We start from the raw sequence: 23,270 nt of genomic DNA on the forward strand, positions 1-23,270 counted from the left end.
GACCACCCTCCCCCGACTGGCAATGCAGGTCCTAGTGGGCACGGGGCATGCAAACACACAGACACAGGCGTTCTCGATCAGCCCCTTTATTTCTGGACTGTCGCCAAGGCCACTTCGGGTCGCAGGCACGTCACGGAGTACCAGGGAAAGCGGGCCAGCAGGACCCAGCGGGGCCGCCTCCTCACGGGCAGCTGAGCCGGCCGCAGAACAGAAGTGCGCGAGTCTTGCTGTGCTGGATAAAGAAGAGGAAAGGGTGGTCGGCACAGAACCTGGGGGTGATCCTGGCGCAGCGCAGCATCAGGACCGCGGCGGTGGCGGCGGCCGCCTCTGTGCCCGCCTCGTCGACCTCCACAAAGGCCTTGTGCGCGACCCGGGACAGGCACAGGTTGCTCCGGGACGACATCGCGGAGAAGTCGGCCCTGGCGCTCTCGAAGGCATCGGTCACGCCCAGGGCGCGGAGCACGCCCTCCATGTCGTAGCTCTCCTGCAGCTTAAACTTGGGCAGGGACACCTCCACCTCCTCCTCGTCCATCAGGTCCGGACTCGTCCACTCGACGAATTTCTCATAAGTGAGTTCCTTTTCCACCTAGAAGAGGTGAGTAGAAGGGCTTCGGGTCCAGAGCAACGCTGCCCAGCGGGACCGTCTGCTGTGGCCCGCACGCGCCGCGCCGTGGGTTTGAGGGGGCGGCCAGGGGAGTCGTGCCGGCTTCAGAAAGGGTTCCCACTGGGAGGTGGGGAGCCTGCCGGGCAGGGATTCAGACGTGACCCCCTTTCCCCCACGGTGCGATTACTGCTTAGTTACCGTTTTCAAATCGGTGTTTTCATCGGGAAGCATGATGATCATATTGAGCTCGCTGCCGACGTAGGGAAGCACCAGAATCTTCGTGAATATCTCTGGGATGTAGGTCATTTTAAAGGTGGATTTCATAAACATCATTTGCACAGGCTTCTCCACATTCTGTAAAGGAATGGATAAACAGGATGTTGAAACAAGACACTGGACGAGTCAGCAGAGCCGGCCACTCTGGGCCCCAGAAACACTTTGTTGGCTTCCAGACACCACACCAGTCCCCTCTCTTTTGCCAGCTCACCTTCACTGCTTCCGCCTCCACACCCTGGTGCACCCAGGTCTCAGGCCTCATGCTGCTTTTCTGCCGGTGACCTCAGCCCCGTGACTTTGAATTCCCACATTTATACTCCTGGCTGGGACCTCCCTCCCATACTCCAGATGCATCTATTTTACTGCCTACTCAACACGTGCATTTGGACGTAACAGAAACCTCCAGTGTCACTTCTCACGCTGGCTCCTCGTGTCCCCTCCACGGCTGCTCCAACTATAATTTTCCCCATGTCAGTTGACGGCAACACCATTCACCCCAGGAGTGTCCCTGGAGTGTCCTTGACCCCTGTCCTTCACACCCCACATCTGACTCATTACAAACCACGCTGGCTCCACTTTTAAGACACAAAGGTTGTGCTTCCCACCCCCACTGCTGCCAGCCCCGCCCCGGTCATCGTGACAACTCCCAAGTGACCTCCCTGGTCCTGCATTTGCACAGGGGCTAGAGGGGTCCCGGGAGATCGGTGCCACAGCTCTCTGTGAGAGCTCAGAGGAGGGGTACACAAACCGGGCTGGGGGCACTGCGAGGGAGGCTTCCAGACGCCGCTGGAGAGGAAAGGGGGATATACAGGTACTGACAGAGTGAAGACAGAGACATGGGTAGGATCCGGGGCCACAGAGAGCTTCATGTGCCACAGTCTGGAGTTTGAACTTGATCTCAACAGTTCTGGGAAGCCAGGAAGGACCCTAAGCCTGAGAGCTACACCATGGGACGTGCGATACAGACAGAATGCCCAGCGGCAGCATGGACCACGTTTTTGTTTTTTTTTTTTGCGGTACGCAGGCTTCTCACTGTTGTGGCCTCTCCCGTTGCGGCGCACAGGCTCCGGACGCGCAGGCTCAGTGGCCATGGCTCACGGGCGCAGCTGCTCCGCAGCATGTGGGATCCTCCCAGACCGGGGCACGAACCCGTGTCACCTGCATCAGCAGGCGGACTCTCAACCACTTGCGCCACCAGGGAAGCCCATGGACCACGTTTGATGACACAGTAGAGGAGGGGCAGGGCGAGAAGAAGGCCCCAGGTTTGCCGGGAGACCGGATGCTGGGCTGCCTAAGGCCACACGAAGCACCAGTTACTTGAGGTCAGCCTTCTCGCACGTTCTATAAATCAATGTGAACACAGGGACTGTTTCCAAGAACCTCCTCTGTTACTGTGAAGTACCCATATTCACCTTGCTGACTCTGAACGGCCTTTCCTTGGTGTGCTGTTTGTTAAACTGATTCTCCCAGTTTCCTTTGAAGTAGATGGCGTTCACGAGAACCAGAGAAGTCCTGGAGTCCACTGAATCTGGAGACAGCAGGTCTATAATTTTCCCTGAAAAGAAGAATTAAAGAACCAGTTAGCTAAAGGGCTTCCTGACAGAGGCATCGGGACGACATGCACTGGGCCGTCTTCTTGAGGGGCCAAGTGCACAGATGAAGGCGCTCGCCGTCCCCCAAACAACCATGTACAGGGAGACTGGCCCCTAAAACAAAGGCAGCGACAAAAACTTTTAAAGCTCTGGTCAGAAAAACACCATCGGTTGAACAAAACATAAAAATGAACAAAGTAGTATGTTATGTGCAGGATAATTCACAGTGAGAGAGAAAGGAACGGTGGATGTCTCCGATTCAGGGGATTGTCCTGAAGGTGAGAGGCTGTAGCTTGTGTGGAGAACATTTACATTAAGAGCCGCAGGTAGATGAGGACTTAACCAAGTGTCCTGCAATGATGCTCAGTAACCCGCAGAGCTCAAGCAGTGCTGGACAGGCAGGCAGCTTGAGACCTGCAACCAAATGTTTCTTTACAGTCTTTGCGAAAAGAAAGATTATATTAACATTAACAACAACAAGAAAAAAATTAAAGTGAAGATTGTTCGGGAAGAGGTGCACCAAACATTGATGAGGAGAGGGAAAAGGCTAGAGAGAATAATTATACACTGATTGTATTTCAAAAGTAGACTTTTAAAGTTTACAGTTACTCAGAGAGAAAAAATCATTCCTGTTTACATTTGATGGTCTTGTGAAGGAACTGACAATAAGATTAATTAACATACGATGAAAACACCTCCTGTACAGCACAGGGAACTCGACTGAATACTCTGTAATGACCTATATGGGAAAAGAATCTAAAAAAAGAGTGGATCTATGTATAGGTATAACTGATTTGCTTTGCTGTACACCTGAAACTACCACCACACTGTAAATCAACTATACTCCAATAAAATTAATTAGAAAATACCACGAAAGCAGAAATAACAACATATCTTCACCTTCTGTCCTTTGGGCTACCCAGGTGTTTATGTGCTTCCTGGATTCCTCCGCAGCGCTGATAAAGTCGAGCTCTTCCATCTCTGCTTGGTAGAATTTGCGGCAGGAATCTTTGAAAGACTAGGAGACACAGAGCAACATAATCGCATGGATGCAAAAACAATCAACGCCAAGAGCTTACTTCCTCACCACAGCAAATCAGAACGTTGATAATTTTATGGTTTACATGTGTAATGTACAAATGAATGCGAGGAATTCACCTTAAATCCTTTCTCAGTCTTCAGCTACATTTAATAATAAACACAAACTAAGAAAAATAATGGTCTGTATGTCAAATAAATGCCATGGACGCCGCACCAGCGAGGTCAGGATGCTGGCACTGAGATGCAGCAGCTGCAGGGCCACGGCCGTGCCCAGTGGGCTCCTACCACGGTGAGGCCACTGCTCCCTCGGTGTTTCAGAACCGCTGGCCGTGAACCAGGGCCCATTGTCCCACGTTAACATGGGAAACCTGCACCCCACGCCACCACTTCCTCAGCACTCGCGGTGAGGTGCTAAATCCACACCGTTCAGAAGGGTTCCACCTGCGGCTACGGGCACTTGAGCTGCAGCTGGTGCCACTGGGGCAGTGAATACTTCACTTCATCTGCGTTGAATTAACGACACTGGGACATAAGTAGCTGCGTGTCCAGTGGCTGCCATCGCGGACGGCAGTGCGTGGGGTCCTGCATCACCCCACCCGTGTGCGTCTCAGCCCACAGGCCCTCTGCTGCACCACAAGGTCCCCCCTGCCACCTCCCTGCCGCCTTGGTCTCTACCTTCTTAGTAAAAGCAGCGAGTATGACTTACTGGGAGGAAATCATAAGTCTTCTCTCCGAAGAGCCTGTTGGCGGTTCTGAGCAAGTACTGTGTGCCGGTCCTGTTAACTTCGGTGAGAAGGTTCTGGAAATCCTGGTGGACATCTCCACCTCCGCTGCTGCTTCTGCTTAGAGAAAGTGCCTGAAATCAAAAACAGATAAAAACACACAACTTCAGTGTGCCCTGACTACGGGAAATGGATACGACACTGAAGTCAGCCTAAGGACCACACTGATCCTCACTGCAGCTTAAAACGAGATTCACCCAGTTAAAGACACAATGCTTCCTGGAAGCCACCCAGCCTCCCTCCTGCAGGGAGTCCGAGAAGTGACGGCAGGAGCAGAAATGCCCCTTTGCAAGCCCAGTTCCGTGCGCCCACTCCTGTGGTCTGTCTGCAGACAAGGCTGCCCGCCAGGCCTCCCGTCTCTGCACACACACGCCGCGGCCTTGGGTCTGGGCTGGCCCTGGGACGTGCTCTGACCAGCAGAACACAGGAGAGGTGACTGTTCCAGGCCTGGGCCGAAAACGGCCCGGCAGCTCCACATTCGCCGTCTCGTCCCCCAGCCCTCACAGCCTAAGAGAGTCCCCGCTATCCCGTTGGGGGCCTCGCGGGCAGCCCTGGGGAGCCAACAATGCCCGGGGAGAGCTCCTTGTGGGAGGACGGAGGCCCCAGCCAACAGCCAGCACCAAGGCCCTTCCTAGATCACGAGTGAGCCCAGCGGGCACCACGGGGCCAGGCCAGAGGCTGAAAAGCTAGCATCGTCATTCCCATCCACTCAGCTGCGGGGCTGTTTCTTTTGCAGCCATAGAAGGTCCAGGCAGCTGTCCAGGCGTGGTTCTGCTGTAACACGAAGCTAGAACGTGGGTGCTGGCTTTGGACCCAGCAGCTGGCTGAGGCTGGAAGGACAGTGCGGAAACCACTGCCACCTGCAGCGGTGGGAAGGCTGGCCCTCTCCCCGGGGAATCGTGTATCTGGCAAAGGAGATGCCCGGGAAGAATGCGGCATCGGTAGCCGCCTGGGAAAGCGCGAGGGAAGAGAAAGATAGCTGAAGAGGGAGCTATTTCCTTGTCAAGCAGAATTTAAAGGAAATATTTGCAACCCAGGACTTGCTGGGTAGAAAGTGAAAATGTTTCTCACTCCCAGCCTCTCCAGCTGGCAAATGATTCTGAAAGTAGGTGACGGCCTCAGGGCAGAGGTCAAACTCAAAAGCACAGGCCTCAAGGGCAGGATCAGGACACTTTATTAAACATTGGAGATCGAGGCCGGCCCCGAGGCCCTCTCAGCCAGACAAAGGGCTTTGGGACGTTGTCCCCCAGCCCAACAGAGCCCCGCCTCACGAGCTTGTGCCCGTGTCCCTGCTCAGGGAAGCAGAATTCAAGCTGCTATTAGAGACCCACACGGTTCAGAAGCAGCCTCGATCCCAGACACCCAGCCTCCAGAGCTGCGAGGAAGCAAACTGCTGCTGCTTAGGCCACTCAACCTGGGACTCGTCAGCCTGAGCACACGGACACCTCCCCACGGCACAGGGTGAGCCCTCCCTGTCTCTCCAGGGTGGGCCAGGAGTGGGGCGGCGGATGATCGGTCCCTTTAGTTCACGGAGCTCTGCACCCAGGAGCCTCAACAGCCCCGTTCCTCCTGGACTTGGCAGCCCGAGCCTGGCCCCGAGAAGGGATGAGACCCTGGGCCTCGGGAGGCTGTGAATGCTTAGCGGGGCCAGAGGACAGACTACGGCCAGAGGTGGCCCCAGGAGCTGGACCTTCATGCCCCGCGCAGCCCGCCTCGGGCCGGTCCGGGCTTCACTGCAGGGCTGGCCTCGCCAGCCGGGCCTTGGCCAGCACATCAGAGCAGAGGCTGGATGAGCACTTGCTCATTCAAGTGTGTCCTCCTGGAAGCCAGGTACTGAGCTGTCAGGAAGGCCCGGCCACCTGCCAAAGAGACATGGTGCGGGAGGCCCAGGGGACAGGGCAGCACAGAGGGAGTTATGTGTCAAGAGCAAGGCCTTTGGGATTTGAAACATGGAGGACCAACTCAACTGAGAAAGTAACAGCATTTACCATCGCCCAGAACTGGTTTCAGGTACATACCTGGGACATCTGGGCCGCGGTGTTTCCCTTTGCCCCCATGAAGACCATGGCCAGGGCAGAGGAGATGCTTATGGGTGAGATAAACACATTTTTCGAGTTGTCTTCACCCAGATGTTTCAAAAGGGTCAAGGCAAAGGTGCCGTTTGCTTCCGACAGAGCATCCATGGTGGCGAGTCTGAAACGATGGATTTAAAATCAGTGTCGCGTAAATTTAGGCTACACGTCGGCCGTGTCTCACTCTGCTGTTAAAAGTTACCACTGACACTTTGGTTCAGCAATAGGTACAGGCACAAAACTCGATTTCTTTTGCGGGGGCCTCAGAATTACTTTGTGGGTTTTTTCTAACATTTAGTGAACACAGTTGAACAGTGATGTGATAAGACAGAGAGAGAGTGGGAGGACCCCCATCCTGGGTACTTGCTGGGGGTGGAATCGGGGAAGCAGCTGTTCGCTTTTGCTTTCATTTCTATATTGTTTGGTGTGTTTAAGGGCCTATATGTATTATTTTATAATTTAAAAATCATTCAAAATGATAAATCCAACCACACAGTTACACAAGAAAAGATGGTTGAATGTTTTTGTAATGCGGGAGCAAGGCCCCCCTTTAGGATAACCTGAAGCCTTAAGGTAAAAGACAAATCAAATCACGTACAAAGAGGCACGAAAGCCTTAAAAACAAACACCTCTGACGTCCAGTTCTCCTTCTATGAGACCTCAGCTTGTGCCAAAGCCCAAGTCAAAGGCCCTGTCCCCAGGCCCCTGCTGCCCCCCAGGCCCAGGCCCTCCTTGCCCGGTTCTGGACGAGGGCACTTGGGGACTCACGCAAGAAGCACAGCCTCTAGCATCCCTGATGCAGTCAGACGTCACGACTCAAGACCCCCCCCACACACCGCACGGGTCATCCTCTGGCCTGGGGACAGGGCCACCAAGACGGCCAGTCCACCAGGAGACGCTGCAGCCCCATGGCCCTCCATGAACTGAGTAAGGACAGGGGTGTAGGGCCCTGTGTGTGTTAGGTCTGCTGCAAGGTCACCTGGCCAAGGAGATGTCCCACGAGCCCCCTCCCCACCCATCCAAGACTCTATTTTGCCATCTGCATGCATTTCTCCCTCAGATGTTGAAGGAGTGTTGATTCCAATGGAAATGCCAACCTAAGAGACGCCATTAATAAAGCACCCTGTCTCTGGTAATGTCCAGCAAATTTGTTTCAGGCTCTGACCTTTCTGTCACTGATCTCGAAAAACACACCTGCCCTCATCACCCCCCACCTAGGAAAGCAGTGGCCTGGCCAGCCCATGGTATCTACTGGGGCCGTGGAGAAATCAGTGTACTTCTGTGTATTGTGTGAAGGGAATTAGAGGTGAAAGATCAATAGTTCTTCAACAGAAAGCAGCTTTGGTCTTAAATACTAAACTGGGAAAAACAAAGCAGGAGACTCAGAGGAAAAGGCACGGAGACCAGGTTCACAGTCCCAGCTCTGGCACCCTGCGTCAGTTACTTGATTTCTGCTCCCTGCATGAGGAAGGGGATACACCAGATAATCTGCGTGCTGATGGGGTTCGGGGCAGGCCACCCCAAAATGCGGAAACAGGACTGAAACTCTCTTGTGCCTTTTTAAAGCTCATCTTGTTTGCCTCATCTGAGCTTATTAACAGACACACGATTTTTTACAAACAAGGTATTTCAATTAGTGGATGTTTGTTTTCTTCTTGGTGATCAAATTGTCACAAAGTGGGGGCTGGTGGGCTTCTCTTTAATTTACTTTACTTTGAGATGTTGATCTCCAACACCCTCCCTTTACAGGTCTTACATCCATTTTGAATTTTTTTCCCAGTCCAAAGATACCAAGTTTCAGCCCCTCTCTTGGCTTCATGGAAAAGTTGTAAAGCACAAAACCGAACCCTTGACTCCTCAAGGAGCGCGTAAGTCTTGGTGCTGCTGCGGCGAAGCTGGGCAGATGTTTCCTTCCAAGCCCCTCACACACCGCGCTGTGAAGGGGAGACACCGCGTCAACTTTTCATCCACCACCCCACCCCCGACCTTCCTCAAACACAGCTGAACTCAGAGACGCCCGTCCGGGCTGCAGTGGTACCAGCCTCCTCGTCGGTTGTACCGATGTGTGGACCCCACTGTCTGCCGGCCACGCCATCCCCGTGGTTCCACTCTGGACTCACTGCTCTTCATCTTGAGCACTGCTGACCCCCCAGACACTCCTTTGGGCCCAATGTCTTCCTGCTTCATGGTTTACTCCCTTCTTTGATGAAGCGAATCGTCCAATAGCTTTCTAAGACAGAATACACACATTTTGACTTCTTGCATGTCTGAAGATGTCTTTATTCTACCATCCCCTATGATTGACGGTTTGGCAGCCTCCATCGATGGGCCCCGTTTACTCATTTTGCCGTGCGCTTGGTGGGCCCTTTCAATCTAGCAAATCAAGAAAATTTCCCTTCCTCTCTGGGAACTGAACTTTTTTTTCCCCCCATTTTTTGGCCACACCGTGAGGCACGTGGGATCTTAGCTCCCCAACCAGGGATCGAACCCGGGCCTCCTGCATTGGAAGCGCAGAGTCTTAACCACTGGACCGCCAGGGAAGTCCCTCTCTGGGAACTTTTAAGGCACTTGTCAGTTCCCTGCAGACTGACTGTTCTCTTTTTCTGGGCCTCCTACCTGCACGAGTGGCAGGCACAGAAGCTGGTATCTGTGGGCACGTGGGACTGCACGGCTGCTCGCTGCGTGCGGTGGATCTGCCTCTCTCTTGCATTTTCCATCACAATGACGTCTTGTTCCATTTTCTGGAAGATACTCATGACTTTCTCTTGCAGTCTTTCTACTGATTTTTTTCCAGTCTCAGCCATTATACCTTTAATTCCTAAAGACTCCTTGTTCTCTGCTGTTCCTTCTTTACTGCCTCCCCGCCCCCCCCCCCAGTTCCCCGGAGAACGTCCATCACAGTCTGTGGTGTTGTCTTCTGCTGCCTGTATCGTCTCTCTTCTCCTGGGGTCTTCTGCTATTGTGCTGGTGTTTATATTATTTGGGTCTCTTTCATACACAGGCTTTCCACAAATGCTTGATGATCCTGGGATGTCAGTTATATTTAAGAGGGAAACACAAAACGAGGTTGGAAACTGCTCACATGGCAGGATGTGTGCGATCAAGGGGTCAGTAGCTTTTTTTTTACTGAGCAACCAGCAAATGGAGGAGCCCCCTGGTCTGGCTGCAGGCGGGGTAGGGGCCGGGGGGTTTCTACGGGATCCGTAATCCCCTCCTCTCAGTCCAATGCCTGGGGGTCCCTGAGTTCACGCATCAGATCCTGCAGGGGTGAGACCTGATCTCCTACTGGGTTCTGGGTAAGGCAGGGAGGGTGGCTGTCCGTTGCACAGTAGGTGGCCTGTGGGGGTCACCTCAGTCTGTGGACACGCTTCCTACCCAGGCCCCGTTTGCAGCCCTGCACTTCACCCCTGCCTTTGCTGGCGCTTGGGCCCCAACGTTGAGCCTGTCCGCCCCTTCTGGTCTGTTTCCCCTCCTCGGCACTCAGCCCCTCCCCTGGTCACTTCCCTCCTCCAAGACCTCTGACCTCTCTTGTCCACTCTTTGTCACCTCTCTCCCTTCTCTGTCCTTGTGTTTTTGACGCTTCACAAGGCTCCTTCATTGTCATTTTAGCAGGGTTTTTATGAAAGGAAGGTGCTAAACACATGGTCACAAATCTACGAACTATTTTTGTGAGCAGAGAAAAACATTAAAAGCCATTTCTTCGCCCATTACCCGGTTCCTCTGCTAATTGTGAAATAAATGTCCAAACTCCAAGTCCCATTTATTAAGATCCCTCTTGTCTGTCCTGAAATGTGAATTTGATAATAACCTGCCACATAATCATAAATGGATTTTTATGATCACTTTGCAATAATATATAAATCCTTAATAATTAATCATAAAAAGATTAAAGAGGTCTTAATCCTAAAAAAGAAAGAAAAATAAGACCAAATTCAAACAGTTTACCATGAAGACATTCCAGATATCAAAGGAAATTATAGCCAATCTAGTGGGGTTTTTGTATTGAGGGACAGCTCTTCTCTATTCAATGCACATACCAGTAACAACGATACACATGTCACAGGATCACACAGCAAACACAACACGTATCAACAGCTTTCCAAGCCCCTACTTTTTTAGCTTCTGTAGATAAGAGAGCCAGAAGTGTCCTTCATATACACACATGCACACACACACTTGTTAAATTCATCATATATTTCAAAATTATTTACAGCTTCAGTAACAATATGCCTTTTAAAATATATTTAATCATGAACATAAAAACCAGAATTAAGGTTTCATTAATGAACAGTGTCATATGTGTATGTGTGTGTGTGTGTGTGTGTGTGTGTGTGTGTGTATAAAACAAGTCTAACAAATCTACCTTTGGCACCATTTTTTCCCTGTGGCACCATCAGTAACCTTCGGCTGTTAATGTGCATAATTGGTTTAATTCAACTGATCAAGTCTTAATAATTTTTTAAGGTGTCACTATTTAATTGTGCTTCTTGTCTTCTTGGATTAGGATGCCTTAATTTCCTAGAGGATTTACTATTAAAGATTGGTTTAATGGAGACCTGGGCTCCTGCTTTGTCCCCACCTGGTCTCTGGGGCAATGTGTGTGTATGTGTTGTCTAATACGTAAACGGGATGATTCCTTCTACTTTATAAGTTTACTATGAGGATTAGATAAACTAATGCCTGGAACACAGCGGGTATTCAATAAATGGTGGGTAGAACTACACGTTATTTTCTTTCTGCTGATGTCCAGGCCTGATCTCAGGTCCAGCAAGCTTGGCAGTGTAAGGTGTGTGGCCTTCCCTGGGGTCTAACGACAAACACTTGGTGTGATGTAGGCCACTCTTTGTATAAGCAGAAAAGAATGGTGATTCCATTCACTCTAATTTCACTCTATGGTTGCTGGTTGGAGTTACCCCACAACAAGCTGAACTGTAACAAAATGCCGTAGATTGGAACTGGCCTCATATATTACTTTTAAATACTCAGCTTACATGACCAAGTATGACTAAAACTGTGACCCTTCTCTGGGGTGGCCTAACGCCGGGGATGCAGGCACTCACGAGCGGTGGGGAAGAGCGGGACACACCCAGAACCCTGAGAACCACAGCCCTTCCTGCTAATCCCGGGGCACATCTCTGAGCCGCGGCAACGCCGCCACAGGACCTCAGTCCAGAGGCTACTTTTCACACTCCCCCTCCCCACTCGGCCATAAGACACACCAACAGGGCCGGGAGGGACCGTGCCAACACTGACCCAGCTTCCCCCAGCACCCGCGTATTCCTGGCGGCATGTGAGGACTAATTTTCCATACTCTCTCCCTCAAAACTGAGCTTTATGGGGGGGGGGGAAGAAAGCAACTGAAGAGCCAACCTCATCCAGCACGCGCAGCCCCAGGGTATGACTAAAACCTCTCCCCGGTCCTCTTAGCCCTGAAGATGCCTAACCTTGTAACACTGTGCCTGCAGCGAGTTTAACAAACAACAGACGTGCCAGGATCTGGAATGGTCCTCACGATTATCTTCGCAGGCCTGAGGCCCCCGAAAGCGCCTGAGCTCCGGCCACCCTGTGGGCGGGAGACCGCTGGGCAGCGGGGCCGCCTGGGCACCCACCCGGGCTTCTCTCGGGCCCCAGCCCCACCCACGCCCGGGCTCCCAACGCCCGGCGCCCTGCGGCGCGCGCCCGCGAGGGGTCACCTGTGCGCGCGGGGCCAGGAGTGGCCCCCGGGGAGGCTCGACGCCGCCCCCATGCGAGCGTGGGCGAGACCGAGGGTCCTCTGCGTCCCGGGCGGCGGCGGCCGCCACACTCACCACGCCGTCACTTCCGCCGGATCCGAAACGGAACCCCAGCTGGACGCGCGCCCCCGCCCACCCCTCCGGTCCTCAGCGGTCACGACCCGGCCGCCCGCCCGCCTCCCCGCCTCGCGCGCAGGCCCAACGCCACGGCCCGAGGCCCCGGACACTCACCGAGCGCGCGGCCGGAGCGGGCAGGCCGGCAGCGGAGGGGACAACGGCTCCGGGGGCCTCAAGTACCGCGGCCGGGAGGCGGGCGGGGCGGGGCCGGGCGGGAGGGGCGGGGCGGGGCCGGGTGGGGCGCCAGGTGCGCTAGGTGCGCCGCCGCGTCCTTTCCGCTCCCAGGGTGGTGATTGCGTACCCGGGGCCGCCTGGGGCGTGGATGGAACGAAGGCCCGGCTCTCCGGAGGCTTTCAGTGGGGCGACCAGGGTGTCTCTGTGTCTTAGTCCAGAAAAGTGCCCCCCCGGCACGTGGGCTTGAGTCGCACAGCGCAGAGCAGAGCGCGCTCCTCCTGGGTGTGCGGAGGGCCCAGTTATCCGACCCGTGTGAATCGGACACCAGGGAACCGACAGATTACACAAATGCTGTGGAATCCTGGTCTGCCACCTCGGAGCAGTCTTGGAGAACGGAAAGGGCTCGGGTGACTGCAGTGGGGAAAATGCTCTCCTCGTCTTCAAAATGATAAGTTCAATTTTGTAAACCTCAGATAGTTTAGTGCCTCTTCTGCCCTTAGCCTAAGCCAGGGGCTCTCAACATCGACACTATATTTACCTCTGAGCCGGATAAGTCTTTGTTGCAGGAGGGCTGTCCTTGCCCCTCTACCCACTAGATGCCAGCAGCAAACCCTGCCATCCCTCCCCCAGAGTGACTGTTTTTAATTTTATTTTTGGAGTAGTAAACATTGACGAAGGTTCGAGATATCTCGCTTCTACCCTTACCTTCTCCAGTCCTTTTCACCCCAAGTTCATTAGTTCATCTTTATCCTTCTAGCTTATCTTCTTGCAGAGATAAGCAACATAAATATATTGTGACATGAGAAATAAAATTGAGTCACTATGTCACCGGGTTTTAAATGGAGCTGGAAGGCCATCACGGAGGTGGACTTATGCACAGCCTCACCAGGTAGAACGACAAACCTTTGAACTGGGCGGAACCACAAAAGCTCCAAGGACTCTGCAAGAACAACCTGCAACTTGTCACAGTAAGACCTTCCCCTCCCTCTAGTGATGGCCTTAGCGGTCCGTCAGGGTCAGCCAAGTCTAGCTACTGCCACCATCGGCAGCTGAAATTCTTAGTAAGGCAACCCTCCCTTCCGTGCCTTTAAAAGCCCCTGACTCCTTTTACTACTCCCAGTGGGACTCGGTTTGGGTTCCTACCCGAATCTGTGTGCCCCAAATTGCAATACTTTGATCTCAGATTATCACTTTTAGTTTGGTTCTCGCCTCCAAGGTTTCTTCAGGTTAAAAAAAAAAAGTATATGTATATATATATTCCACTCCTTATCAAAAGGGTAGCATTCTGTCTCTCCATCTGTCCATCCGTTATCTGTCGATAGTTCTGCAACTTGCTTTTTTCACTTAACACTAAATTTTGGAGCTCTCTCTAATTTGGCACATAGAGATCATCCTTATTCTTTTCCAAGGCTGCACTGTATTTCATTGTGTGCCACTGATGGCCATTTGGGTTGTTTCCAGTCTTACGTCATTACAAATAAAGCTGCCATATAAAACCTAGTGCTGGGCTTCTCTTTAACTGTAATGCACGTGCAAATGGTCTGAGGGGCTTGTTAAAATGCAGCTTCCACTATTTACAATAGCCAGGACGTGGAAGCAACCTAAGTGTCCATCGCCAGATGAATGGATAAAGAAGATTTGGCACATTTATACAATGGAATATTAGCCATAAAAAGAAACAAAATTGAGTTATTTGTAGATAATGGTTGTAAGAGACTGTCATACAGAGTGAAGTAAGTCAGAAAGAGGAAAACAAATACCGTATGCTAACACGTATATATGGAATCTAAAAAAAAAAAAGATTCTGAAGAACCTAGGGGCAGGACAGGAACAAAGACGCAGACATAGAGAATGGACTTGAGGACACGGGGAGGGGGAAGGGTAAGCTGGGATGAAGTGAGAGAGTGGCATGGACATATATACACTACCAAATGTAAAACAGATAGCTAGTGGGAAGCAGCCACATAGCACAGGGAGATCAGCTCGGAGCATTGTGACCACCTAGAGGGGTGGGATAGGGAGGGTGAGAGGGAGATGCAAGAGGAAGGGGGTATGGGAATATATGTATACATATAGCTGATTCACTTTGTTATACAGCAGCAACTAACACAACAATGTAAAGCAATTATACCCCAATAAAGATGTTTAAAAAATGCAGCTTCCAGTTCACTAGATCCTGAGATGCTGCATTTCTAACACGCTCTCTGGTAGCTGATGCTGCTGGTCCACAGACCGCACGTTCAGTAGCAAGAACTTGGTGTGAATATTGTTTTGTATGATTCCTAGATTCTTAGAAATGGGATTGCTAGATCAGAAGTTAAATACAGATATACTTTTATTAGTTATTGTCAAATTGGAATTGTTAGGAATTGTTTCCTCTCACCAGCTATATCCGACTGCTTCTTCACAGACTAACAATGATGCCTGGATATCTTTGGATTTTTACCAATTTGATAGGTGAGAAATATTGTCTCAGGTGGTTTAATTAGCATTTCCTTTATTGTGAGTGAGGTTGAACATCATATGCTTTTCATATGTTTAAAAGCCATTGCCTCTTTCTGATTTATTTTTTACCCTGTGACCCATGACTTCTGTTCATTTTAAAAAATTGTTTGGTCTTTTTCTTCTTGGTTCTTAAGTGCTCTTTATATATTAGCATAATTAGTCTTTGTGCTATGTCACACATATTTTCTCCCAGCTTCTCATCTGTCTTCTGACATTGCTTCTGGTGATTTTAGCATATACCTTTTTTATGTAGTCAAATTTAATGATTTTTCCTTTATGACCTATAGATTTTTGCATCACAATTAGAAGTCTTTCTCCAGATTATAGAGTTCACCAGTGTTTTCTTGCAGTATTTGTATGGTTTTTTGTTGTTGTTTGTGGGTTTTTTTGTTTTTCTGTTTTTTTTTTTTTTTTTTTTACATTTAGACTGCTGATCCATTTAGAGTTGATCGTGGTGTTTGGGAAATGTAGATCCAATTTTTACTCTTTCAAATGGCTTTCCAGTTGTTCCAACTCCATTTGTTACAAAGTCTGTATTTTCACTGATGATTTGACAGAACACCTTTATTACACACCAAATAGCTGTATGCACGTTTCTGGACCCATATCCTGTTTCTGTATATGCCTGGTTCTGAACGTTATATCCAGCCACATCTGTCACTCTTTCAACTACAGAGGTTTCATGATACGAGTTACTACCTGGTGCGGGGGCAGTCCTCCTCATCGCTCCTCTCTTTCAGGGTTTTCCTGGCTTTCTCTGCTTCTTTATTTCCCCATATGAACTTGAGAGTCAACTTGTCTAACTCTAAAAAAAAAAAAAAGTGTTGGTATATTTGTTAGAATCATATTGAATTTACCTGTGGTGAATTAACATTGCTTCCTGATTTAGTTGTCCTCTCTGAAGGGGAGCAGAATATGCCACCCCAAAATGTGCCCCTCTGGCATGTGGATTATTTTGAGCAGAAGGCAACCAAGACCCAGCAGACTCAGGAAAACTTTTGCCTCTCTCTTAACTGCCTAAAAGAATGTAGATAGGGGGCCTAGCCCAGAAAGAGAGCTGTGACCAGAGATAACTTTTCACCTGAAAGACTTACCTGCACGGCTGGGCAGACATCTGCTCTCCTTACTGTCCAGTGAATGCCCCCGCGCCCCGCCCCATGAAGCCCCGCCCTACCCCATTCCTTAGCTCAGGATGGCATATAAGCTTCAACTGCCTGATTGTCTTTGGGTCTTATATTTTCATGGGACTTCCATATATGAAACTAAATTTGTCTTTCTTCTGTTAATCTATCTTATGTCAATTCAACTATTAGACCAGCCAAAGAACCTAGACAGGTAGAAGGAAAATTTTGATGCTCCCCTACATAGCCAAGAACATGCTGGATCTTTCTATTTGCTCAAATATTTTTTTTTGTTTTTCAGGACTGTTGAAGTTTTCTTCATAGAAGATTGACACATTTATTATTTAGCTTATTCCTAGTTATTTTATCTTTAGTTATTTTATCTTTCAGGTGATATTATAAGTAAGCATGTTTCTTCCATTATGTTTTACAACTGGCTTCTGTTTGAATAGGAGAACATTGTTTTTATGTGTTAACTTTATAACTTGCTGCCTTACTGAATTTTCTTACTATCTGGATGAGTTTTTTTTTAATTGATTCTTTTGAGTCCTTGAGTCCTACAGCTATATTATATCACCTGCAAATAGAGATAGTTGTATTTCTTCCTCCAATTTTCATGTCTCTGACTGTTTTCTCTTGTTTGATTGCATTGGCTAATACCTCTGATAGAGTAAATTACTTAACCTACCTACATTTTAGTATGTTAATACCTAGAAAATAAAAAAATAAGCACAGGAAGCCAGCATGACTCCACAAAAGAACAAGCCATTCCTAACCTCATTTGCTTTTTCTAAAAATAGGTTTACTTGTCAGGGAGACCTAGGCAGGGGTTCTGTAGACCAGTATTCTCTACCACCCTGTCTGGATTCAAATTAGTCTGGAGAACTGTTTCCAAATTATGTAGGCTAATAATTCTAGGCTCAGTATCCTTCTAGAAAGATTTCTCTTAGCATAAAGTTGTCGAATGCATATTTATCACATTTTCATAACTTAATATCTTAACAGGATTTTAATGAAAAACAGAATCAAACTCAAAAGTAATCCGATATTTAAAAATACATGATATGAGTACACAATTGAAGAACTACTCTGATCACAGGTCGTGTGTGACAAAGGCCTGCGTTTCAATTCTCTCTAACCAGGCATGAAACACCGGCTTGATGTGGTATCACTGGAAATGCTTACGGGATTACGGCAGTTGAGCACCCCAGCCTGTTTGCAGAAGGACGCACACAGTTATTGCTCAGTAGGACTTGGTGATTCACTGGTGTCTGATGTTTACAGAATTCACTTCAGATATAGCAATGAGGTCAACAAAAATGACTCCAGAGAATGCTGTTTTCTTTCTGATCCCAGCTAATTGGTCCCTGCTGCCAACGCTGACAGAACATCTGGCCTTCACTCAGCAATAAAATGGCATTTTCTTTCCCCAAATGTCCCTGGATGGGGAACTGGTTTGAAGTCCATTTCAAAGGACTTCAGTACTCAGTGTAAGATAAAAGTAAACAGAGGCTTTCAGGTGTGGATCAAGCAGTCTGCATTTACAGTCAGTCATTTGGAAACAGAGATGAACAAAATCTGGATCATGGTTTCTAAACACAGCTCATTTTATTTATGAATTTGGGATTGTTACAGGTCAGTGTTTTCTTTCATTGTGTTTTATTTTTGAAAATAATCCTTCTTTCAAATGTTGGAAATAATTTATTGGACAAAACACTCAAAAAGCATGTTGTGACCCGTATCCAGGTCATTTAACACAAGTCAGTTTTGACATTAGAGCACACGCAGCAACTCACCCACAACCCGACCACAGAGCAGCCAGTAAACATCTCCCTGAGTCAGTGCATTTGTCCTGCTGACATTTCAGCTCCAACACAAAAGGAGGAGAGGGTGGTCCTCTCCTAGCTGTGGGCCTCTCACTGTGACCTTTGTGTCATTAACACGATTGCGTTCCATGTGCATTCTTCAGTATTGCGTGGATTGACTGACTCGCAAAATGTAAAGAGCGTTTCTACTTTATGTGCATGGTAGGGATGGATTTGGATTGACTAGAAATCAGACCACAGTGAATGAGCCAAGAAAGGCCATCTCTAAATAGTCAACTGGGGCCTTAGATAAGAAACAAAAACTTACCCTAATGGGTTAAACCATCCATGATTAGGTCAATTGCTTACTAACCCAAGCTAATTAAATGGATATTTACCACACATCTATAATGCAAAACTCTGAAACTGGTCCAGGGCTAGCTAGAACCTCTGCTCTCCAAACGGGGACATAAAATAAGTTCCAGGCAACTATCTACATCTATCCGGTTTCCGTAGAGACAGTGAACACTGCATGTTTCCTACAAACAACAGAAGTCATCCAAATGACATGGAGCATGTTCTGTTAGCAACCTACGATACTTAAGAGCTCTTCATACCCTTTTTTTCTTTTTTTTTTGGCTGCGTTGGGTCTTCGTTGCTGCACGTGGGCTTTCTCTAGTTGCAGCAAGCGGGGGCTACCCTCTGTTGAGGTGCGCGGGCTTCTCACTGCAGTGGCTTCTCTTGTTGCAGAGCGCGAGCTCTAGGCACGTGAGCTTCAGCAGTTGTGGCACATGGGCTCAGTAGTTGTGGCATGTGGGCTTAGTTGCTTCGCAGCACGTGGGATCTTCCCGGACCAGGGCTCGAACCCGTGTCCCCTGCATTGGCAGGCGGATTCTTAACCACTGTACCACCAGGGAAGTCCCCAGTGACTTCCTTTTTTTTTTTCAAACTGGAAACTACCTTTCACATTCAGATGCTTGGACTCATAGCACCTTCATACCCTTGAAGCCCCACTAGGTAGCAGAGCTGGAAACCCCCAAACTCCATGTGTTAGACATTTATTGTCCTGAGTACTGTATCAGGTCATAATGGAGTTGAGGAATAAAGCACGGTCCTTTCCCTTCTTGCCGTTCAGATGGGTGGGAAAGAGAGATTGTGTCTCAGTGTAGTGGGCAGCGGCTCTGATGGGCACGCACACAGCGTGACGGGAACAGAAGGACGGAGCCAGTGATGATGCTGTGGGGCTTGGGACGGATTCACGGGGGTGTCAGGGGAGCTGGGTCTTGGGGGAGGGGTGATTGTCCAGGTAGAGAGAGGAAGAGGAACCGACCAGGCAGGGTCACTCCCGGGAGTGTGTGAAAGGGCTCCCGGGAGGTGCTTTCAGGTTGGGGTACAGGGTGTGGGCCGGGGAGTGGCCAAGGTGAGGCCAAGTAGGGTTGAAAGGGTCGGGCTGGGCTGGGCTGGACTGGAAAAAGCCCCGAGGCCATCCTGAGGAACTGGGGTCTTATCTGTCAAGCAATGAGGAACCGTTGTAGGATTCTAACTGAAGGAGTAACATGACTCATTCTTTTATTCACTCATTCGTTTCCTTCCCTCCCTCCCTTTTCGCCTTTCTGACTCTAGCACTGCCCTTGGGATGGATTGCACGCAGAGCAAGGCATAGCAGGGCCAGTTAGGAGTGGCCCTCAGGGACCAGAGCACAGGCAGGTGGGCCTCAACCCACCGGCGGTTCTGCTGGTGAGGCCGGGGCTGATGAGGGGGCAGAAATTGCAGGATCTGACGACCAGGTGGACTGCGGGGAGGGGCCAGGGAAAGAGTGGAGTTCCAGGTGCCTTTTACTATTCTAACTCAGATAATTGCATATAAGGTGATGTAATTACCGGAGAGAATACGAGGGGAGGAGAGGGGAGGGTCAGATGAAGAATTGGTTTGAGTCGGAAGGGGCTCATGGTGCATGGAAAGCGTTAGATGAAGGTGTCCAGGAGACGGGTAGGAACAGACTCGGGTACGGGATGAAGGTGCTGGAAGCCGTGCGCGGGTTGCACTGGCCCACAGCCAGGAAGACGGAGGGGGAGGACAGGAAGAAGCTGGACTGTGGGAAGCAGGGCCGGTAGGTAGCATCAGCCTCTGGTCCTGGAGGAAGAAGAGGGTGAGGACGGGAAGAGGCCGCTTCCCGCTGTAGGTCAGCAGTCCCCTCAGTGACAGTGGGACAAACACCGGGGTGCGTGGGATCTGGGCACGGAGAGGTGTGCCGCTAGCTCTTTGGGGGAGGGAGAGAATGCTGGCCAGAGCTGCAGGTAAGCTGGAAGGAAGGTGTGTGCGTTAAGGACGGAACAGAGCTGAGCACGTCATTTGCTTTCCGAATAGCGACAATCAGAAACAACCATAAAGTACTAGGAACTTAGGAAATTGATTTAAAGGAAACTCTAAACTGAAAAATGATTGTTTTGTCAAGAGTACAATAGTGAAGCAAAGCAACGCTGCTTATTTCTAGCTTGATAAGTGTTTGTGTTATTTTAGGTCTTTCATCTAATGGCTCAGATGAAATTTGCACTTTCCAGCCTGACACGTTAACCCAGCACCTGAAGGACAGGTGCCCAAAGGTGAGGCTCTCTAAGGCTTAGAGGGGGCTCATCTATGCTGTGAATGACCTGAAACCTGGAAGATGTTCTTCAGAATCTGGGTTTCAGTCATTTTATTTTATTCAATTATTTTGCAATTATACTGTCACTTAAAATCTGAGTTAAATTAAGAGAATCTTGTTGAGTTTTTTTAATATTCCTGATCATAACTTTTTAAGATATAGTTAAGTAACTGAAGAGAGGTTTCTCTTGCTCACTCCCTCTCTCACTTTTTCTCTCTCTCTTTTTTCTCATCTAGAGAAGCTGACTTTCTCATCTGGTCAGGAATCACCTGGGCAATCCATTTCACAATGCAATGCAGAGCGAGATGAACCAGAACCTGCTGTCTGGGATAGGGTATGCGAGGGTACAGCTGACTCTGGCAGCCTTGGCCTGAGGCCCCAGGTCACTGCTGAAGGGAGCTGGATGAATCTGCATGAGAAACTCAAGAACTGCCTCCTCAGATGCCAAATTAGCAGACCTAGTGGCTTGACCAGAGCAGTCCTGATGGGGCCCTGTGGCGACGAAGCTGCTCAAACTAAACAAGCAAACAAATAAAAACTGTGGCGAGCAGGGCTCAGCTGTCACGAGGCCACTTTCGGCCAGTCTGTGCTGCCTGGGGAGCACCAAGACCCCTCAGCTGCTGTCCCCCTGGCACGGGGGCTGGAATGGGACCTGCTTTACAGAGCAGTGGCCTTGGAGACCCAGGAGGGTGCCTTCTCGGCCAGGCTTAGTGCTCGGGGAGTGGGATGCCCTTGAAGACTCACTGGGTTTCCCACAAAGGGCAGGGGGGGTTGATTCCAAAATGCAGGCTTGGGTACGTTGACCTGAAGCAAATAGATAGCCAGGTATTCTCCAGCAAAGATGAGTTTATTCAGCATCAGCAGAGAATTGCAATTCAGGGGCTCAACCACGGCAGCCACGTGCAAGTGCCCCCGCGGCAGAGGAAGGAGACACTTTTATAGGCGGGACAATAAAAGGAGGGGACGGGCTTAGTAAACAGAGCCCCAGCCTTTCATTGGCTGAGTCCTGGCGGGAAAGAATGGGAGTCTTCTGTTGAGCTGGGCTGTCAGTGCAGGGGTGAGAGCGCCCCCTCCTGGTCTCCAGACTCTGTTTAACAGGTTTCCGTTCATTAATGTTTTACAGCTGTCACAGGACAAAAGCCGAAAGGGACGTGAGATATGCATTTTCATTATTCCTGCGTGGGGAGGGTGGTCAGAACATTGACCTTCTTTTTTTAAAATTAATTAATCGATCTATCTATTTATTTATTTTTGGTATGTGGGCCTCTCACTGCTGTGGCCTCTCCCGTTGCGGAGCACAGGCTCCAGATGTGCAGGCTCAGCGGCCATGGCTCACGGGCCCAGCCGCTCAGCGGCATGTGGGATCCTCCCGGACCGGGGCACAAACCCGTGTCCCCTCCATCGGCAGGCGGACTCTCAACCACTGCACCACCAGGGAAGCCCTGTCCTTCTTTTTAAACAAAGCAAGTGGTTCCAGCATATTCTAGACTCCCATGAGCCTGAGGTAGAGAACCTCAGCCCCTCATCAGGAAGGAGGAAGGCCGAGGGTCGAGGGAGGGGCTCCATCATCCGCCCCTCTGTCACTCTGCCACCTTCCCTTCCCCGACCCCAACTGCCACCAGCACACATGCTTCCTCTCTCTTCCCAGGGCCATCCCACCTCCCAGGCGACGTGAGACCTGCACGAGGACCCTGGGGCGCTCTCCCCCTGTGGGCTATCTGAGCAACACCACAGCCAAGTCCTGGGGTCACATCTACGGTTTGATGAACTTGATGTTTGCGCATCACCTTTAGTAACTTTATTACCCGAACCACCTAGCATTCACGAAATGGCGACCGTGACACACTAGCTGTGCTGTGACTGTTTCGCTCATTCCACAAACTTATTGAGCACCTGCTCTACAGACCAGGAGGTACACTAGGGTCTGGTGACGTCGTGGTAGGAGACACGGTCCCCGGCCTCAGGATACCAGATAGATATTGTGAGATAATAGAAAAAAATGTGTACTGGAGTCTGCCACTGGCTCCTGGCACAGGGCTCCGGAGCCCTTGTAATTTCCTGGGTGATAGGAGTGTCTTCTGTTCTAATGAGGTGACTCTGGGTGGGCTCCGGGCTGAGGGCTGCTCACTGGAAAGACCTACCCGTGATTAGAAGCTTGGGATCTTCCGCCTCACCACCCCGCATTCTCTTGAGAAGGGAGAAGATCTGAAAAATGGAATTAATAATGGATCATGCCCACGTGAGGAAGCCTCCGTACGTAAAATCCCACTAGTGTGAGGTTCAGAGAGCTTCCAGGTGGGTGAGCACAGCCACACAGGGAGGGTGACGCACCCCATCTCCAAGCGGACAGAGGCTCCTGCACTCAGGACCCTCCCAGACCTCGCCCTGTGCATCTCTTCATCTGGCTGTTCATCTGTGTCCTTTGTCTTTTAATAAACTGGTAAACGTTCGTGTTGCCCTGAATTCTTTGAGGCGCTCCAACAAATTAACCAAACCTGAGGAGGGGGTCGTGGGAACCTCTGATTTGTAGCCAAATCCTACAGAAGTGGGTAACTTGGGGACTTGTGACCATCATCTGTGGGACAGGGAGCAGCCTTGTGGGACTGAGCCCTTAACCTGTGGGATCTGACACTGTCTCCAGGTACACAGTGTTAGAATTGACTTAAATTGCAGAATATCCAGAATGTATAAAGAACTCTTATCATTCAACAACAAACAGACAAACGACCCAATTAAACAATGGGCAAAGGACTTGCATAGACATTTCACGAAAGAAGGTATACAAATGGCCAATGAGCCCAAGAA

At 50.0% G+C, this 23,270-nt stretch overlaps 1 protein-coding gene and 1 long non-coding RNA gene across 4 annotated transcripts; one reads left to right on the plus strand and one right to left on the minus strand.

The window, feature by feature from the left end:
* Positions 1 to 70: 70 nt before the first annotated feature.
* Positions 71 to 12,440, minus strand: SERPINB6 (serpin family B member 6). Of its 3 annotated transcripts, none has more exons than XM_060110032.1 (7): positions 12,331 to 12,440; positions 6,314 to 6,488; positions 4,220 to 4,369; positions 3,373 to 3,490; positions 2,293 to 2,435; positions 803 to 958; positions 71 to 586 (listed from the first exon to the last, which is right to left on the minus strand). In XM_060110032.1, the coding sequence occupies exons 2-7, from the start codon at positions 6,476 to 6,478 to the stop codon at positions 182 to 184; spliced, it is 1,137 nt and encodes a 378-aa protein (XP_059966015.1). In that variant the 5' UTR covers positions 6,479 to 6,488; positions 12,331 to 12,440; the 3' UTR covers positions 71 to 181. The 3 variants fall into 3 exon arrangements, with proteins under 3 accessions (XP_059966015.1, XP_059966014.1, XP_059966016.1); XM_060110031.1 differs by lacking the exon at positions 12,331 to 12,440 and adding an exon at positions 12,061 to 12,197; XM_060110033.1 differs by lacking the exon at positions 12,331 to 12,440 and adding an exon at positions 11,812 to 12,048.
* Positions 12,441 to 12,472: 32 nt separating this feature from the next.
* Positions 12,473 to 22,898, plus strand: LOC132497097 (uncharacterized). The gene is made up of 4 exons (XR_009533565.1): positions 12,473 to 13,358; positions 20,342 to 20,424; positions 20,702 to 20,799; positions 22,114 to 22,898. It is a non-coding gene; the product is annotated as an uncharacterized LOC132497097 (long non-coding RNA).
* The last annotated feature ends 372 nt before the right edge of the window (positions 22,899 to 23,270 follow it).

Source organism: Mesoplodon densirostris, chromosome 10 (genome assembly GCF_025265405.1).
Source record: "Mesoplodon densirostris isolate mMesDen1 chromosome 10, mMesDen1 primary haplotype, whole genome shotgun sequence".
NCBI lineage: Eukaryota > Metazoa > Chordata > Mammalia > Artiodactyla > Ziphiidae > Mesoplodon > Mesoplodon densirostris.

Bases quoted from the DNA above. Each gene is read 5' to 3' on its own strand.
- SERPINB6 (XM_060110031.1), bottom strand. From the start codon at position 12,113: ATGGGGGCGGCGTCGAGCCTCCCCGGGGGCCACTCCTGGCCCCGCGCG. The intron at 2,436-3,372 runs GTGAAGATATGT...TCTTCTTTTCAG, and splicing joins GGTAGCCCAAAGGACAGAAG to GGAAAATTATAGACCTGCTG. The intron at 587-802 runs GTAACTAAGCAG...CACCTCTTCTAG, and splicing joins AAAACACCGATTTGAAAACG to GTGGAAAAGGAACTCACTTA.